Genomic DNA, 19,704 nt, shown 5'->3' on the forward strand with positions numbered 1-19,704 from the left:
CGTAGTTGTGGATGGGTGAATTTATGTAATCAGATTTTTTCAAAGAATTTGCAAAACAAATGCAATTAACCAGTATAGTGAATTCTCTTCAGGTTATCAAACAAATCTCTGATGCTTATTTACAAAATATGGGTGTAAATTGTATGAACATGATAATCTTTTGTGTATATTAAAAGTTGGCTTAGATCTTCGATTAGGTTAGATTTGTATAAAAAAAACTTAATTAGATATAATAGATTTTATGCAGAAAATTCCAAATCGATAATGCGTTTATTAAAGTAATGGATAATTACCCGGATGAACGAGGTAATTATAAATGAATATATTGGGTAGGAATTAATGTTCTGTATTTGCATAATGCTCAGACTGTGTATAGTGACAATATATTATAGTTATAGTTTACATTTTATAGAAATATTTTCTGGTGTAAATACCTATTTGAAGTTTGGAACTTAAACAGTTTAATAGTACAAAGATCAGGCGATGGCAATAACAAAGTTATTACAAATAACGTTTGCAAAAGAAAACACTGCACAATGTTGACGTTTAAATGGCGGTTGCGAGTATTGGGGTTGCGCGTGTGTGTGTGTGTGTGTGTGTGGGGGGGGGGGGGGTTGCATGCGTGCATAAAACCTAGTCATAACAAGATGGCAACTCACAATCACATTGACTTTGGAGACGAGGTGGTGTCCTTGGGCCGCTCCCAGTGGTTGACAGGTGTCGCTTCTCTCGTGAGGTGACGGCTTCTCACACACTCACATTCTCGTGGTTGCAAACCAAGTACCGAGAGTATAATTATCCCACGGTAATTGTTACTAAATTCGTAAGCAACTATTACTGAATAATTCGTTGGTGGTTGTCCTGTTGACCTCCACGTGCGTAGGGTTTAGGGTGGTCTCATAACACTGATGCTCTTGTAAGTGTATTCACCTAGTTGTTCTTGCGGGGGTTGAGCTCTGCTCTTTCGGCCCCGGCAAAGTGTGTGAGGATGATGAGTGTGTGTGTGATGAGCTGTGAGTGGTGTTGATGCTAAGGCATGTGATGAACATGTACTTAACAATTCCCGTTGTTAGGATAGGAAGCTTGTGCTTAGACATCTCTAACCCTCATAGGCTGATTACATGCCTTCCCCCATGCAGGCCACAGTTGCTAAACTCCACGGTACCTATATCATTCCTAAGTGAACCAACGCATTAGATGAAAGGAAACGTACCCAACCGCTTCAATTCTGCCCGGGGATTGAACCCGGTCCCTAGACTATGGGCTGAGAACTTATACTACTGTGTTACAGGACACTTGTGCTTGTCTTGAGTATTCAAATGTGTTATCACCTGCGTTCCGAGAAACACATTTCGGCGTCAGAGATGTGCCGTTCTCGCTTACTTAGCATTAGATCTAAGGAACAAAAGTTACAGATTAGTCCAGTAATATACTGCGTGAGAACAGTCTGCAACGGTTTATAATTACACAACTTCTGCGCCTATAAGTAAACTATTGTAATGTGTTATATATATTTTTAATTTGTATTTTTCCAACTTATTTTACTGAAATCTGTTCGCTTTATATATTTGAAAAATATTGTTGTGTTAAATTCTTGAGTATTAATACACATCTATTAGTTTTAATATTTATTATGATTGTTTCCACATAATGTGTAATAAGCATTTTGTATGTTAGGAAAATTATTGATCATTCATGTGAAACAAATAAAATTTCAGAGAATTCTATTACAAATATTCAAGAAATGTATATTTCATTCAAAATGGTGTGCTACCATAAATCAGAGCAAGGTAACCAATGTTAGGTTACATTGGGGTACATGGGTGTAGGTTCCCACCACTGCCCACTGGTTGGGTGCTGGCTGCATGATCGGTAAACATGCAACTGGCTCACCACAGATGTAAGTTGCTGTTGTGTTCTTGCACCATTTGTGCTATAAAGACTATTGATACACAAGTTTAAACAATTTAACTAACTTACCAAGATTGTTACATAGGTCAGTGAATTTTTAGGTTCAGTTTCCGAGCCCATTAATGTGCCTCTAATCGTTTAAACTACCGCCCACGGAATGGGTATGGGGCGCATAATAAATTAACAAATTTAAAAATAAAAACCATGTGTGGAATGTTTCAAGTTCACATTGTACCAAAGATCTGCGAGTTAGTCTCCAAACTTAATTTATAACGTGTAACCATCATTTTAAAATTTTACTTTCTTTTGGTCGACTGATCTACTATATTTCCAAATAGGCCTATAGGTCTCTACAATGATGATTTGGTTTTCTATTGTCGGGAACAGGATGTCTGCTTGGCTTATTGAGGTCTCTCAAGGCCAACGGTTGACCACCTTCAGACAAAGACAAATTATTTAACATTATCAGAGTAGCTAACAAGTGGAATACACTAGACAGTTATGTGGTACAGTTTGAACTGTAGATATGATAGAGCCCAAATAGGCTCAGCTGATTGATTGTTGAGGCGAGACCAAAGAGCTGAAGCTCGTGCCCCGCAAGCACAACTAGGTGAATACATGAGGTGAGAAACTACCGTGTATCTGTTACTACTCTTAAGTGAACAGCTATATCAGGTGAAAGGAATATTTTTCCAAACGTGTCCGTCCTGAGCGCCAATCCAGATCCGGAACTTTTTGAATGGGAACCGACTGTTCTGACAATACATTTCTCCGTTTGCTGATATGTTATTGTCGGAGAACTGGTAAGTTGTCTGACTCTCCCACGTACCGCAAGCCAAGGAAGAGGCTGTACGCTCGGTCACCCATCCAGCGCTGGCCACAGCCTAAGGTGCTGAACCTATAATCATAATTATAATAAAAATAATTTATTTACAAGAAGGTACAATGGGTTTGTGAGATTACATAATATTGGTGTTTTTACATTCTTGCCAAGCCCCTAACACGCACAGCGTCTCGGGGTAACCTGATGCATTCATATTTGAATTGTGAACTTTTTGTTCGGATAATAAACTTTCGTTTATTTATACTCATGTAAATTATATTGTTAAAGTAAAACAAAGCTCAGTGGTTCAAAATACTAATGTCTATCTTAAATTAAATTTTTCTTTATTAAGTGCGCAGAAGAAAATGATCTACATTATTAGAGGGTAAACACTGGCCAAATACAACATATGTTGGTGACAATAATTTGCGTTATTGGGGACAGGAAGTCTGTAGAAGGTCCCCTCCCAGGAGTCCAAGTACTAACCTGACCTTCAGGATGTAACAGGATGCCAGATGAACAGACGCTTATTTCCCGGGAACCTGTATTTACCGCTAGATGAACAGAGTTGAATGAAAACGTGCCCAACTGTTTTTGTCCCGTCCGGAAACCGAACCCGGGATCTAAGATTGAGAGTCGAGAGCTAAGCCAATAGTACTTTAGTGTCACAAACAATGTGCCTGACTTGTTCGTTAACACTCGTGTATTGTGGCGTGTTAGTTTCAGCTTTTAAATCAACTTTGGGATTGTCTCGGCTTCGAGAAACTGAGCATTCCTTCCGTAATGCTTGGTCACGTCTCGGCATAACAACAACCTTAATTTTTCTGCTGTTTTACTTGCACAGTTGGGTGTGCTTGGACATGGCTTGAGAAAGTTCAGTGTGTCAGCAGTAGAGTGTATCCTGGAGCCACTCTGACAACTGTATTACAGCCTGGTCCTTCTCCTCACTAATGTGCATCTGGAATCTCTCTGGAAAACAACAACAAAATTTTAGCACCAACAGTAGAACTATTATAAGTATAATATACTTACACTAAAGCAGTATGGTTGTAAACCAGCCATCAATGCAATCCTTCATTCGACATCTTGTAATAGTTTAACATATTAATAAGTAGACACTAGGAACTGAATAAAATGGGGTTTTCCCCTTTCAGTACAACAGATAATATTGAATTTATTAAAGTAATTATTGAATATTATAATCGCATGTGGATGTAAAATAATCACGAATGTTTACCTGTTAGAATATACTTGTTTCATACTTTCCCTCATTTTTAATATGTTTATTAGTCAAGATCAGTGCTGACAAGGAGCTTGAGTCACCAATATGAGAGTAAGACTTAATTTTGTATATTCCCCCTTCCCGGGGCACTGCCGGACATATGGCAGTGATAATAACAATGTATTAACATACATCATGTGTTGACTGAACGCAATTAGAGATAGTTTGCCCCCCCCCCTGGCAAGCAGATAGTTACATTTGCTTGAATGTAACAGATGGATACAAAGGATTAGTGTTAATAAAGGTGGGAAAGGTATGAGAATGTGCAAGGTGAGGAAGGTGAAGGTGAGAGATAGTGAGGGATTACATTTATACCTTCTGAAGGATTAATTTAGCGTCAGGAGCGACAGTTTTATGCTTAACAAGCCACAAAGTGGGAGGGGAAACGGGAAATGGCGTAAATGCCAAGACATTACGGCAGTTCAAAACACAGTTGGAAAACAAATATTCTCGTACAAGGTGGGGGAGGGAGGACCTTTTGTCAAGCCGCCGGATTCCTGTCCTCTCGTATTCCATTAGAGAGTAGATCACGTAAATTTAGATTAGCAACAATATACGTTCTCACCCCAACCTGTAAAATATTGAGATAAATGTGGTGGGCCTGGTGTAGCCCCTCTTCCTAAACAATGGCCAAAACGCTCGTTAATGCACCCGCCCAAACCCTTTTTGACTGAAAATTCCTTCACGCCGAGGCACCTGGTTGATACCTGCTTGATGGGGTTCTGGGAGTTCTTCTACTCCCCGAGCCCGGGCCAGAGGCCAGGCTTGACTTGTGAGAGTTTGGTCCAACCGGTTGTTGCTTGGAGCGGCCCGCAGGCCACTAGTGGGATCTGCTGGTTGGACGTTCTAGTCGCCGTCAGCTGCCTTTCGTCGTGTGACCCCTGGAGGCACATATGCAGTTTTCCCTTGCCATCCTTGGTCCGGTCACCTCTCAGATACCTCTATGGACAGCTGGATGGACAGCGCTTCGGATTCGTAGTCCTGAAGTTCCGGGTTCGATCCCCGGTGGAGGCGGAGACAAATGGGCAAAATGTTTCTTTCACATTGATGCTCCTGTCGCCTAGCAGTAAATAGGTACCTGGGAGTTAGACAGCTGCTACAGGCTGCTTCCTGGGGTGGGGGGGGGGTGTAACAAAAAGGAGGCCTGGTTTAGGTCCGGGCCACGGGGACGCTAAGCCCCCGAAATCATCTCAAGATACCCTCAAGATGGACAGAGGAGCTCATCTGGGTGTCTGTGAACTTTTCGAAGCCTCTTCGCCAGAAGCGGGATTTAGAGGAACTGGTCCCCTTGGTTTTTGCTGACCTGTGAGCCTCCTTATACCCGGGAGGGAGAGAATTATCAGGAGAAAGCGTCATGTCAGTACAACCATATAGCACTGGGAAGGGATCAGGATAAGGATTTGGGATGGAAGGGGGGAGGAAGGAATGGTGCCCCAACCACTTGGACGGTCCGGGATTGAACGCCAACCTGCGTGACCGTTCAGCCCAAGTGGCTGAACCCTTATACCCGGGATACATGGAGGTTTACTCCGATGGGTTCCGTATCGATCAGTCGCCGTTCACCTCAGCGGCTGCGTTCTGTGCACGAATGAGCTGTTCCCGGCTCATTCGTGCCTGACTGGAGAACTGTTTACAATCTTGCTGGTTTTACGACTCCTCCGACAAGTTTCTGGGTCCTCGGCGGTGGTCCTCTACATAGACCACCACGCAGAGGACCACTTTACGGGGACTCTGTTACGACCCTGCGTCTGATATCATCTCTGCGTCCGCGGGTTCACCGCCATACTGGGTCAAAGATCCGCTGGGATGTACTCTGGTTCCCGGGTTGGTCGGCCTCACTCCACTGGGTTCCGTCTAATGTCGGGACTAATGGCAATGAGATGGCTGGCGCAGCAACAGGGATGGCGCATGACTACACAGGTGCCTCTGGACCATACGGTAAAACTCCCACAGCTCCGGGCGGCCTGCCTCGCGGGATGGGAGGCGGAGATGGCGCCAGTCCTTTGGTCCTCTTCCCTGGCGAGCGTCTGGGAGGGCTCCTTCCCGCGTCCGTTGTCCCGTCGCCGTTCTCGTCTTCTCGACACGGCTCTCACTCGCCTTCGGATTGGGCACTCCTGCCTGGCTGCACATCTTCATTGTTTTCGGTTAGTAGATTCGCTCTAATGTCAGTGATGTCCGAACCAGGAAGATTCGGACCTCCCCTCCACTGCCCAGGGTTTTATAGTACTCACGTCAGGCTACAGAGTACCGTCTATAGGTTGCATATTTCCCGTTCTCCTCGACGGGGCAGGTGCGAGAGACGAACACGTCCGTTATGACAGCCTTCGCCATACCTTCCGCTTCATTGGCCATGTCCCTGAATCTGATCCTTCTTCGCCATTTCCCGGTATCGGGCAGTCGGGACGCAGCCAATCCCTCGATCGTCGTCGCCCCTCAATCAACAACAATAACTACTTTATGCATGACACAACTCGTCCTCAGGTTATGCTCGTCCGTGCAGCGACCTTCATACAAAATAAATAACTTCAAATGTGATGTCCTCTTTAACCAACATTACACACACACACATCAGGAGCCAGTTCGCACCACAGGTGAACAAGTTAGTGGCTTACGAATCTAGTACTCACCAAGCATGACGGAGATCCTGCAGGTGACCATGAGGAAGTCGCTAAGGGATATGTTACCATGCTGGTCGCCGTACCTGACCACCACCAGGCCTTGCAGGCGACGGGGCACCTGATAACCAAGTTCCTTCAGAGCATCCCCCAAACCCCAAGCTCGCCCCGAGAGCAGTCCGCTCTCCGCCGCCTTCTTCCTGTCATAGACATCCTGAGGGACCAAGGATGCAAAGAGGCGTGAAGTGCATGAAAAATCTTCGTAATGGCGGATTCCCTAATTGGTGTATTCTAGATCACAACTTTTATTTGTTCTGTGGAATTAATACTGCGACCTTAGGGACCTGAATTTTAAGCAAGACAGAAATTTTAAATAGATTGTATGATATTAAATGATTTTAAGAGATTTGGCCTCAATGATTAACAGTATTTTTTTATAATTTTATTTTGGGGACATAAATAAATTTAAATATTATATTTTGTTGCTTTAAATGTTTTTTTTTTTGGGGGGGGGGAGGAGTGCTGTGGCTTTCCTATTATGGTCATTCATTCACTTATTCATTCACTTATTCATTTACTTTCTTTTGAGCTCTCACTCACTCACTCACCACCCAGCGCCTGAGGGAGCGGATCAGAGTTTTGAATTCGTAAAAGTCTACGTTGCCGGAGAGGTCTCTGTCCATCATCGCCAGGAGACTGCGGCTGAGGTCTAGGGAGAACTCCAATATTCCTGCCAAAGAAAGCGTACTTATATTCAACGCCAGTTTGAGAGAATGTAGTTTTATAATATGGAAATGAAAATGTATTTGTGGAAGAAGGAATATATATATATATATATATATATATATATATATATATATATATATATATATATATATATATATATAATTTATGTGTGTGTGTGTGTGTGTGTGTGTGTGTGTGAATTATATCCAGAGGCAAATAACGATGCGGAACAAAGTGCCGACGCTAGTGGGTCCTATCATCTTAAAAATAACGTCGATTTTAGCCGTTTGCCCGTATGGCCGAATTTGGACGTAATTTGAAAATGAAAAAAAATAAAAATAAATTTGGGATTTTTTTTTCAACAACAGTAAGTTAAGGGTCCTCTGATAGGTTAGGTGGGCAGGAAATTATCTTAGTTTCAAAACGTTATGAAAAACGTGAATTGATAGTCATCTATTCTAACCTTACAGAGTTGGCCGGACGACTCAAACAGAAAACGGAACAGTACGTCACTTTTGTGAGTCAATTTCATTTCAAATTACGTCCAAATTTGGCCATAGCGCGCATACGAGCCAAAAGTGACGTTATTTTTAAGAGGACGGGTTGGGTGGTCTTCGCTTGCGACCACTGAGCAAAAGTCTATTCTAAGAGGCTTGGTTCCGCCAATTGGGTGCTGTAAAAATAGTCTAATCTTACTGGGATTAACCTCACTATTACTGATATATCGACTAATTCCACAGTTCTACGTATTACCTGTTTTCTCTTTGGCGGCTACAACATTCATGCGATACTTTCCAGAATGCTTAAAGAGACATCATCTAGTCACTAAAAATACATATAAAATAAAGGAAATTGCATGAAGTCTGATTCATTAGTTATTAATACATAGTAAAATACAAGAGGGTTAATTCTTCAATGTTGGCATGTAAGACTGGGCCGTTCTGACTCTCAGGAGTGCCAAGTACAGAAATCAAGTCGTCTGGTAACAGTGGCCACATATTTGATAAAATAATAAATCTAACCCAGGGAAGGGTACAGTGTATGATTCTCTAAAGCACGGAATGAAATTAGTTTTGTTGCCTGGCGAAAGTCGCCAACTGGACGAGGGTTTTTCACTATAAGATTGAATGCGAGATTAATCTCTTCCTTGTTAAGATATAGGAAGAAAACCGGTCCATGAGCTCTGTAACCTCCTAAGTGACCACAGGAGGATCAAGTCCCTGTGATGTTTCTGGCTTACCCGAGAAGAGGAGGTTGAGGATGTTGTGAAGAGTAGCAGCCTTCACTCTGCCATCCTTCCCGGCAAGCGCGAGGAACTCTTCCTTCTGGATAGTGGCTCCGGGTGACTCTCCACTCGGCTCTTTATTGGCGTCGACCTCATCCTCAGCCTGTGGAAAACTAACTTAGTTGAGGGCGATTTGACCTTGAAAATTACCTGCTTGTCAGTTATTTAGAACATTCATGCACTTCTACTCCCTTATAAGCAATGTAAGAAAAACAGTCTGAATTGTGACGTAATTTATTCGGCTCGATCAGTCGCTCTCTCTCTCTCTCTCTCTCTCTCTCTCTCTCTCTCTCTCTCTCTCTCTCTCTCTCTCTCTCTCTCTCTCTCTCTCTCTCTCTCTCTCTCTCTCTCTCTCTCTCTTTTTCTGTCTCTTTCTTTCTGTCTCTCTTTCTGTCTGTCTGTCTGTCTGTCTGTTTGTCTCTCTCTCTCTCTCTCTCTCTCTCTCTCTCTCTCTCTCTCTCTCTCTCTCTCTCTCTATACACACACACACACATACACACGGGCCTGGTGGATAGTGCGCAGGACTCGTAATTCTGTGGCGTGGGTTCAATTCCCGCACCAGGCAGAAACAAATGGGCAAAGTTTCTTTCACCCTGAGTGCCCCTGTTACCTAGCAGTAAATAGGTATCTGGGAGTTAGTCAGCTGTCACGGGCTGCTTCCTGGGGTGTGTGTGTGGTGTGGAGGAAAAAAAAGTAGTTAGTAAACAGTTGAGTGACAGTTGAGAGGCGGGCCGAAAGAGCAAAGCTCAACCCCCGCAAACACAACTAGGTGAATACACACACACATGTCAAATGGTAACAATTTGACACGAATATTGTGACAAAGAAGGAAGGAGGAAAGTGTGTCAGGAAGGTCGTTTTTCAATATCAAGACTTATATCTTACCTCGTGTGTGGTGTCCAGAAGCATGGGGTCCTCATCGTTTTCCCTGCAGTGATAACATTTGTGTTCAGAAACCATGCAATAACGTCCATTACGCACCAACATATATACAATGGATAGATTAGTGTACGTATTTAATAAGCATTTCTAGATTTGTGAAGATCATGAATGACACATTTCCACTCATACTTCTTGTCCCTGTCAGCAAGAAGTATTCAAGATGTGTAATATTTGTGCTAAAGAAAAGGAGTAAGCCATTATATTTAAACAAAATACTACATGAGCAAGATGAGTGACTCCGCATGAGAGCAGTGTTCCTGGGTACATACTGCATGGTGGCGGCCTTCTCGCAGAACACCCGCAGGAGGAACTCGCCCTCTTGGTCTGCTGTGGCGGTGCAGGGGATCAGGATGTACCGTCCTGGCAACAGCTCCAGACGGTGCGTGACGGTACGTGTTTTAAAGAACTTCGTCAACAAGAGCGGCCGGTTGATTCTGAACCAGGAGGCCGGCAGCGGGGAGGGTACCTTCTCTGCCTCCTCCACCTGGAGTAAGGACACTGGGGTAACACATACCATTGTATAGAGTATTTGTGTGCCATGATCTCCTTAGGCAAGGGTCGTTCATTCAACTGAGGGGAAACAGTCTTTCTGTGACAAAATTATTTCACCCACTTGAGGAGGAGTTTGTATCTGACCCAATGTTTGGAAAATAGTGACAGGCTTCTTTCGCTGACCTTGTAGACGCAGACGGTGATGGCAAGGAGCGGCAGGTTCTTAACCCTCCGATTCTTCTGCGTAAGTGAGAGGACGACGGTGCAGGTGCCTGCCGCCCCAGCCTCGTCGTCAGCCTCCCTCAGGTGAAGTAAGTACTGCGGGTTGCTGCTGAAGAGGTCTGCCCAGAAACAAAAATATATATATATGGGTGGTGGAACGGGACACCTGTATTCACGTTGAATGAGGCACTCAGAATGCAACAATATACACAGCTACGGGTGTATAGTGTTCCAGAGGTATTCAGCATAAATTATATATGAATATTGGGCCTACAGGTAGCGCTGCAGGTGGAAAACAAATGTTTAACTATTGGGGTTGTGGCAGCTGGACAAGCAACACTGAGACAAGTCGGTTGCATATAAAACTTTTTTGTTGACTTGACGACAATGTGCGTATGTATTACTTCACTTTAAATTACTACAGAATGGACGTACAATGACAAAATTACTTTCTGGTCTGACCCTGTTGTATAGAACTAACCACCATACCCGAAGATGAGGCTATTTAAACCTGGTTAGACTATGCCTCACATCACTTAACTGCAAAATCTGAGGTTGGCAAACAAATCTTAATTTGATTTCACACGTGCAAGGCCACAAATGATGGTGAAATTTGCAAACAGTGTGACGTCTTCCGAGTTTCTGAGGAAGTATGATGATGATGTCCTTAGATTGTCGTAAATGGGATGAAGTCTGGTTGGGGAGCCGTCATTAGCGGTGTGCCTGAATTGTGTTTTGGAGCCTTGTTTTTAATATACACTTTTGACCTTGATGTTGGAATAAACATTTTAAATACCTTGTTAGTATTATCGTATTTTTTAGTATATTTAGGCCTAGGTTTGGTGACTTTAAGTGTGTTTTAATTTGTGAATTAATATCGGCTAACCTAAATGTTTACCAAAGTTGGAAGAATGTCACAAGGTATTTAAGATAATGTGTGGATTATATAAAACTCTGAAACATAACTGCAGGGAATGACAAGCCCATAACACACATTCTTGACCTCTCACCTCTACCTGACCCCCACTATTCCTAGATCTTCCCTTCTTACTCGACTCACTTGAGTTACATGGAGCTCCGGCCGCTGAGACGTGCCTCACCCAGGAGCCGTCGTAGTGGACCACCTCCCACACCTTCCTCTCTCTGGCCTCCTCCTGCGACGGTGGCGCCCTCCCTCCCTCCCCAGGCTGGTGCATGATGCGAGTGACAACATCTGCCAAGGAGTGCAGGTGTTCTCGAGCCTCGCTGTTCAGGGTCTGGGGGTTGAGGCTGGTGATGAACACTTCCTGAAAGTTGTCTTTAAATGCCTAGATATTGGAGAGAGAAAATAAAGTTTTGTATGCAATTGAAGATATTGTATATTGTAGACATATATGAATGAGGGAATTCTATTTATATATTTTGAAGTTATTATTAACCTTTATTTATCATTATATTATATATATAATATATATAAATATATAATATAATCAACAGTTACTATAGTGTTAATGTACAATATTCACCCAATAGCCTTTATTGGAACTCCAGCTCATTGATTTCACAATTGCCATCTACACGGCAAGTCTAAATTATCCATTTTCATTTACATTGGAATGAAATTTGTTTTATATAGAAGTGGCTTCCAGCTTGGGCCTAACAAGGCCTGTAAGACTCGTATGGCCGAGTTTCAATTACACATACACTCCTGGAACAGCCGTGTCAGTGTAACACACATACTGTATTCGTGTCGAACACGTGTCCGTCTCATAAGCGCCCACAACACCTGCTAACCTGGAAGGTCATCCAGAATTCACCGTCATCGGCAGTCGTGAGTCGGAGTCTGGCTTTCTCCTCCGCCGGCACCAGCTTCCACTCCTCGGAGTCGTCGGAGAACGCTCCTCGCCACTCACTCTACCGAGAGACCGGAGAGATACTTCCCGTGCGTCAAACGGAGGGAATAAAGAAAGGGAAGAAGATGGACAACAAGAAGCGTGAATGGATGGAAAAAGAAGAAAAAGAGAACTTTCAGATAACGTCATTTGGCCTTGGGGAAAGATTGTATTATATTCTCTAGTGGACATAATAGAGGAACTGATCAATTCAGGTTTTGAGAGGTGGCACTAGATAAAATTAAGGAAATATAAGTATCGAATTGCGGAGAATGGAAAAGGAACAAAGAGGAAATTAACATTGTTTTACTTAACCATATAAATAAGTAGCCGAAAGAGAATTATTTAGTGTATAAAGTAGGAAGACGTTAGTATTGTCATACACAGAAAATGAATGATCTGGTTGGGGAAGTACTTGGGTGGTGGAGTGGGGACTGTCAAAGAAAGGGGTGGGGGAATGGAGGGGGGAGATAAACTGGGATGATGGGTGGAAGTGTACTGAGAGGGGGATGAGGGTTTCTGGTAGGGTGCGAACCAAAGGTATCTGGCCCAGATTCACGAAGCAGTTATGCAAGTACTTACGAACCTGTACATCTTTTCTCAACCTTTGCGGGCTTGTTTACAATTATGAAACAGTAAATGAGCTCCGAAGTACCAGTAGGCTGTTTATAACAATAACAACAGTTGATTGGGAGGTTTTCATGCTTGTAAACTGTTGAATAAATGTAACCAAAGCCGTCAAAGATTAAGGAACGATGTACACGTTCCTAAGTACTTGCGTAACTGCTTCGTGAATCTGGACCCTGGGCCCTGGTTTCTGGAAAGAGGGCACTTACGTCGTCTCCCCAAGGGTTTCTGAGGCGCACCAACTGGACGTCAGACAGCCAGGGTGTGATAATGACCTTACATAGCCTGACCCCTGTGACGCAGTACCCATGACTAGCCACCAGCCCATTGGATATGTCTCCCAGTTTTCCCTGAGAAAAAAATTAATTGGTTTTATGTAAAATAAATTACAATTTATGCAGTAAGAAATAGGCTTAAAACACATAAAAACTATAAAGAACTCGCAAAATTAAAACGGAAACACATGTAGAAATACACAATTCAGCTGGCGGTGGATGAGGAAGGCATGGTTACCGGAACGTTGCAGGTGATGAGAGAGCCTCGCTGGCTGGCCTGTACCATGATGGAGAAGAGGTTGTCTGGCGGCGTCTCCTTCTGCAGCAGGAACCTCTCCGTTACGCCTCCCGTCAGGTCCTCCGTAGCCTCGTAGCTCTTGCCAGCGTTCAGAGCTCCGTACGACCCGTGGAGCCTGCAGGAGACCGCCCACTGTTGATTAGTTATTACTTAACACTGGTTTTAGTTGCAGGCAGCTTAGATGATATTGACCAATTAGGAATATGATAATAATAGGAGGTAGGTACAATTATATATTGAGGGAAAAGTCCACACCCAGTGGGCACAATATCCAAGAGCAACGCCTAATCAACGTCATCAACGCTGATTGAACGTTGATTCAGCGTCAAACCAACGCCACTCTTGGATATTACTCACTGGGCAGTGACCAAACAAAGGTTACATTTATAACAACTGAAAGGGATACCGTAGTAAACTCGCATTAAAACATTAAACAAAAAATCCAGTAAGCAGAAAGGAAATAATAGTCACTAAATAGCTGTAAAATACAGTATGTATAAAGATAAGAGTCGTGAGGAGGACGTACTTAGCATAGGCTTTCTCCAGGAGCGCCGACCAGAACTCGCAAGAGTTGGAGGAGCGCGAGAAGCACAGTTGGTCGATTTGGTTTACTGGTAGCCGGTCGTCAACCACCACGTCCACCCACTCTCCTCCCTGCCACACCCTGACACGTTGCAAATGACCGCTGATGAGTATTGTCTGGTAGGCCTTCACGCCATAGTGCATAGTAGGATTATAGATATTAGGACATTGTGAGCATCCAGTATACGATTTTCTCAGACTCGCAGGAATGACCAATAATGGAGCAGGGATGAGTTAACTGCGACAAAGCAACACGTAGCTATAGTATTAACTTTATACTATATCTTTTACTAAAATATATCCTCTACCCAATTTAGTCTTCTCTCTCCGTTTTCATCCTCTCCCAAATAATTATCTTTTCTTAAAGAGATGGCAAGACAAAATCCTAGAATTATTATATCATCAAGTATACACCTTTTGAATTGTTGTTAATGGTAAATGTCACTGGGGTCCAGTACCTGGAGGACGTTATGTGCTCCTGTAGCATTTGTGCACCTTCCACAGGATGATTATGGGGGTCAAGTAATAAATTATTTAAAGTGACCACGAGCACCAATAGCCAGGTCGTGTAGTATAGTATACTGATGTAGTAGACTACATCAGTGTCGCAGCTAAAGCACACATCGTCTTACCAGTCTCGTGAATGAATCTCCGTACCTGAAGTGGAAGATGCCGGCGTACTTGGTGGTAAAGTCTTGGTCACTCGGTGCCACACGCCGCAGGAGGCCAGGGTTCAGGGTGATGGCTGACAGGGCCGACACCAGCCAACAGTCTCCTGCTCCACACACGTACGTGCACAAAGTGCATTATCATGTATTGAATAACTGCTTGATATTGTAAATACATTTCAAGAGCCCTAGTGCCTGTATAAGCGTGTTTACGAGTACTAAATATCGTTGGTACTACCCAACTAGATGAGTACCAACGATATTTAGTACTCGTAAACGCGAATATACGAGCACTTGTGCTCTTGAAATGTATTTACAATATCAAGCAGTTATTCAATACATGATAATTTTAATACATAAATTATGATAGGATGAAACCCAATATTGATAGCATCTGCCTTTATTTTCAAGAAACATGAGCGAAAAGGAAATGATTAAAACATGGAACCTCTCATTTTTTTGTTTATAATTTGTTGATATTTGCCTTTTGCAGAAGTGCACCCTTGAAACTCTCGAGTATTTCAATTAATAGCATCTTGAATTCGCAAAATTGACGGGCTGTCCCGTTTTCTATTCGTGGGTCCTCAGTTAGGTTAAGGTTCGGGCAATTTAGTACATAGTGTTTTGTGATATGGCAATTCTAGATTAGAGGACGGGCTGATGTATTACCATTATAGGTTACTAGGCTGGCTCTTCAAGCAGCTCCTCCTCTAGAGCGTTAACAGCGTCATTAAATTGATGTACTAAATTGCCCGAACTCAGCCTAACCGAGAACCCACGAATAGAAAACGAGACAGTCCGTCAGTTTTGCGAGCTGTTATGATTGATAGTACATCATATTCTGGCCGTTGGGGATTTATAGGTCAAAAATTCGATGTACTGCTGGAGAGGACGGGTTGTACCACGCTGCCAGCAAGACTATAGTAGTCTATGTTCTCTTGTTAATTTATTTAGTTTTGTTAATTTCATTTGTTCGCTTAAATATATTTACTATTTTATAAGAACTGACATCTGGATATTATTGGCATACTTTTGTCCTCATTTTTAATTTAATCTGTGTTTATATGTCCCAAACGGTGTGACACATCCTGACGGGGGACAGAAAGCCTGATAGGCTTATCAAGCTTCCACTAGACTAACGACAGATCTTACCAAACATGCAACCCACCACAACAGTTATCTAACTCGATACCTATTTTCTGTTAGATGAATTGAGGCATCAGGTGTAAGGACACGTGGGCAAGCGTCACGCTAGGCGGTGTACGAGTGGTTGTGAAGCCACTTCATTTTTTTTTTATTAATATATTAGGTACATCTGCCTTTGTGCAGCCCTTAACTTCCTCTTGCAGTAACATTATCATAAATGCAGTAACATTATCATGAACACTGATGCAACAGATTTGTATTAGTCCACGATAGAAGTTAAAAAGAAAACTTAATTATTTTGGAGCAAATGGAAAAGTAAATTGATTTATCAGAGCTGCTTGAGGAAAATTGATTTTGAATCCGTTAACTTTTGGCATTAGGATTGTGATGTGATTTTTGTTATACAATTTTTGAACCAAATTTCTTGCAGGAATATAATGATTTCACCTTGAAATTGAGACGTTGTAAATAATATGCGTTACAAAATTCAAGGATATACGCTCATACAGCGCCTTCCCCGTCCAATCTCCAGCAGAGCAAGTTTCAGCCCCGCTCCTGTGCCAGGTAAGTCCATCACGGGCTCACCATAGCCCGTGCTACTTGGAACTTTTAGTTTCTAGTAGCTGAAACTTAAACAACAACAACAACTCCAGGAGAGAGATAATACATACCCAGGTCGCCCTGTACCACGGAGAACCTGTCAGCGCGGTCCATGAACCGGGGTTTGCCCACCAGCTCCTACAGGGGAGGTTCAGTTTGGTGTTCAAGTAAGTTGTGATGGAATTTACGCTATGACGTATTTACTGGCCAATATATCTTTCAGTATACATATTTCATGTACTTTTTACGGGTAGATACTAGCCACTTCAGAAATCAACATTTGTCAATCACCTACGTGTTCATCAAGATAATTAAAATTAAATATAAGAATCACACAGAATAGATACACAGCTTCAGCCTCCATTATTCTTACATAACTCGAGCTAATTCAATTTAAGATGTTAATAGTACAAGGCGGAAGCTATTGCCAACATTTTCAATTCCCCCCAAAAATAATTAAACAATTTGAACTGGCCAAATTATCAATACATGCTTTGTTAACATTAAACACGGCTGCGAACTCACCGATGGTCTCTTCCAGCTGACCACCTTGTCGAGCCCAAGGGAGCGGTCGTCTGCGGGGAACTCTGGGTCCTCGAAAAGCCTCTTCTCAGCCCGGCAACGGTCCCGAAGCCTGATGAAGTCCTGGCCCCGGTACACCAGCAGCCGCTCTCTCTCATGCCCCATACTTCCTCAGAAGTATCTGTTATATCTGTTACCTTAACAGATCTTCCTCACTCTCGCTCCAAAGGGGAATGCTGACCTGTAGGGGGGAGAAGAGGATTTATCTCCGCCTAAATTCAACAGGTTGGTTGATTGAAGTTCCTATAAATGATAGATTACAGGCCTAGTCTGCGGTGAACAGTTTAGCATACTGTAATTTGTTTCCTGGAAGAAAGTTCTCATCTCCACTACGGATATTTGCCCCCGGACAGGTTTTTTAAGACCCCAGAATGGCTTAAGCTGGATAAATAACCCCAGTGGCTGTCGGTAATAAATATATCTGTGATAATTGGTATGAGCTCGGTAGCAACATTTTATTGATATGAGAAGGTAGCAACAAGACGGGGTGATAACGGACAAGCAAAGTGTTAAAAATGCTGGTACAGAGTTAACGGACACGGACATTCAAACACCGTTCGATACATAACATTATTAATGAACTTCTTCGTCCACCTTATCGCCTGGCTTAATCTGACACCTTAATCCATCATTCATTGAGCCCTGGTGACAATCACTATCTAAATCCCGGGTACAAAGTAGACGTTATTCGGCCAAGATAGACAAAAAAGTGAGGAGGCGGGGGGGGGGGGGGGAGCACAATGCTCGGTAGCCTCATATTATTGAGTGTGGGGTGAGTGTGTGTGTGTGGGGGGGGGGGGCGAGTGAGTGTGTGTATGGGGTGTGTGTGCTCACCTATTTGTGCTTGCGGGGGTTGAGCTTTGGCTCTTTGGTCCCGCCTCTCAACTGTCAATCAACTGGTGTACAGATTCCTGAGCCTACTGGGCTCTATCATGTCTACATTTGAAACTGTGTATGGAGTCAGCCTCCACCACATCACTACTTAATGCATTCCATTTACTAACTACTCTGACACTGAAAAAGTTCTTTCTAACGTCCCTGTGGCTCATTTAGGTACTCAGTTTCCACCTGTGTCCCCTTGTGCGTGTGCCACCCGCGTGTGTGTGTGGGGTGTGTGTGTGTGATGTGTGTGCGTGGTTCTGTTTGTCGGGGGGGGGGGGGAGTGTGTACTCACCTAATTGTGCTTGCTGGGGTTGAGCTCTAGCTCTTTGGTCTCTCCTTGGTCCTGCTCACACACACACACACACACACCAGCGGGGGTTTGTGAGCGAGTGGGGGGGGGGGTACATTTGTGAAAGGAATGTTTGTTTGTGGTGATAGTGATGGGAAGTGTTCGCAGTGGTACAGTGGTAGCTAGCCGGGTTGAAAAGAGTATTACCAATAACTGTCAACATTTCAGTGTTGGTCAACACGACGCGTTATCGGCATTGTGCTACTGCTGTTTTCGTTTTATACAAGGCCGCTCGCTATCCCTTATGTTGTACTGTTTGTTCACTGTTACAAAATACAAGTTCAAAATGTATTTAATAATTTTGTATATGAGACACGCGAAATATAATATACACGCGAAATAGAGCATAAATATATATGCTGGCGCTCAGCGCTCGTGTATACAGGGGATTGTATAGCGCAGTAGTCAGCTCAGCGGGTTTACAATTCAAAAGGTCCTGCCCGGGAACCGAACCCCGGACAAGAGGTTGAAACACGCCAGCGTTTGCCTAGATGACAATGGCTCTCAGAGGGAGCCTACACCCACCCACCCATACTCAGGTGCCATCACGCCCACCCCTTCTCAAACGCCCACGCCCGCATGTTTCCGAGCATACAAGCAACGCCCACATGCCCAGTATACACACCAACACCCCAACCACTCCCAGCATATCCCGACACATTCTTCCTACACACCCAAGGCCAACACACCGAGCCACATATTCCAAAAACTGTGCACCTCAATCAATATCTCAACCCATATTGTGACACCCCTTTTCAACACCCCAATTAAAGCACACACTTACCTTCCGAAATTAAAAATCAAATCTTGAGTACCGGAACCTCTGGACAGAGATACCTGGCTGGCGGGTCTGCTGTCAGCTTACTAACGGTCACAGGAATCGCTATCGTGTCAAACAAGCCCTTATCACACCCAGACCCTCCACCCCAATTAGGCAGCAGCGGCAGCAGTAGGCACTAGCCTCCAGATCAATGAATGTGGTCAAAATAGATGGTAAAATAGTTTTTAACTCGATAGTTTTCAAAAGCGTCACGTCTCGTATAGATCTCAAAGGAAACCGCTTTTAATACCGATAGATTTACCGACCTTTTTTTCATTGTGTGATCTTCAGAAAGTGTTATATCATTTTATTTTCTAAATACGTTCAAGTTAGATGTGTTAGGTACTCGTTACTCGCTATCTATTACATCTCATAAAACTATTACAGATACAATGCTAATGTTTGTCCATGAGATCCCAAGAGTATCGTGGATATCATGAACATAATGTGGAGGGCTGCCCTTTGCTAATCCTTGAGCAGGCAACCCTCCTTGCAATGAAGGGTTGCATTATTTGTCGTCAACATCTTCAGATCTTGAGAGAAAGATGAGAATGTGATTATCATGAACAGTGAATGCTTGTAACTTCAGTTGTTCCTTTATAATTTCTCATTACTGGCAATTAATATATTACTAAAGCGTAACATTTGCAATTTAATATAAGATGTGAATCGGGTGACCTGCAGAAATCATTTTTTATTCCATACA

At 43.2% G+C, this 19,704-nt stretch overlaps 1 protein-coding gene across 2 annotated transcripts; it reads right to left on the bottom strand.

Moving 5' to 3' along the window:
• Positions 1-1,615: 1,615 nt before the first annotated feature.
• On the bottom strand, positions 1,616-19,079 carry LOC123766233 (calpain-B-like). Of its 2 annotated transcripts, XR_011227890.1 has the most exons (17): positions 18,963-19,079; positions 16,891-17,128; positions 16,437-16,503; positions 14,609-14,726; positions 13,896-14,033; positions 13,310-13,484; positions 13,006-13,146; positions 12,072-12,191; positions 11,359-11,605; positions 10,260-10,417; positions 9,854-10,068; positions 9,528-9,570; positions 8,598-8,745; positions 7,240-7,361; positions 6,644-6,845; positions 3,221-3,703; positions 1,616-2,809 (listed from the first exon to the last, which is right to left on the bottom strand). XR_011227890.1 is itself a non-coding variant. In XM_069321150.1 (16 exons), exons 2-16 carry the CDS (start codon positions 17,050-17,052, stop codon positions 3,618-3,620), a joined length of 2,142 nt encoding a protein of 713 aa, XP_069177251.1. In that variant the 5' UTR covers positions 17,053-17,128; positions 18,963-19,079; the 3' UTR covers positions 1,616-3,617. The 2 variants fall into 2 exon arrangements, 1 of the variants encoding a protein (XP_069177251.1); XM_069321150.1 differs by having other exon boundaries at positions 1,616-3,703.
• Positions 19,080-19,704: the final 625 nt, after the last annotated feature.

This window comes from Procambarus clarkii, chromosome 9 (assembly GCF_040958095.1).
Source record: "Procambarus clarkii isolate CNS0578487 chromosome 9, FALCON_Pclarkii_2.0, whole genome shotgun sequence".
Lineage (NCBI taxonomy): Eukaryota > Metazoa > Arthropoda > Malacostraca > Decapoda > Cambaridae > Procambarus > Procambarus clarkii.

What these genes read in the sequence shown, in the direction of transcription:
- LOC123766233 (XM_069321150.1), bottom strand. Translation starts at nt 17,052, where the DNA reads ATGGGGCATGAGAGAGAGCGGCTGCTGGTGTACCGGGGCCAGGACTTC. An exon ending in GCCGGCATCTTCCACTTCAG is followed by an intron (nt 14,034 to 14,608) that starts GTACGGAGATTC and finishes GCAACGTGTCAG; the next exon opens with GGTGTGGCAGGGAGGAGAGT. An exon ending in GAAACCCTTGGGGAGACGAC is followed by an intron (nt 12,192 to 13,005) that starts GTAAGTGCCCTC and finishes GTCTCTCGGTAG; the next exon opens with AGTGAGTGGCGAGGAGCGTT.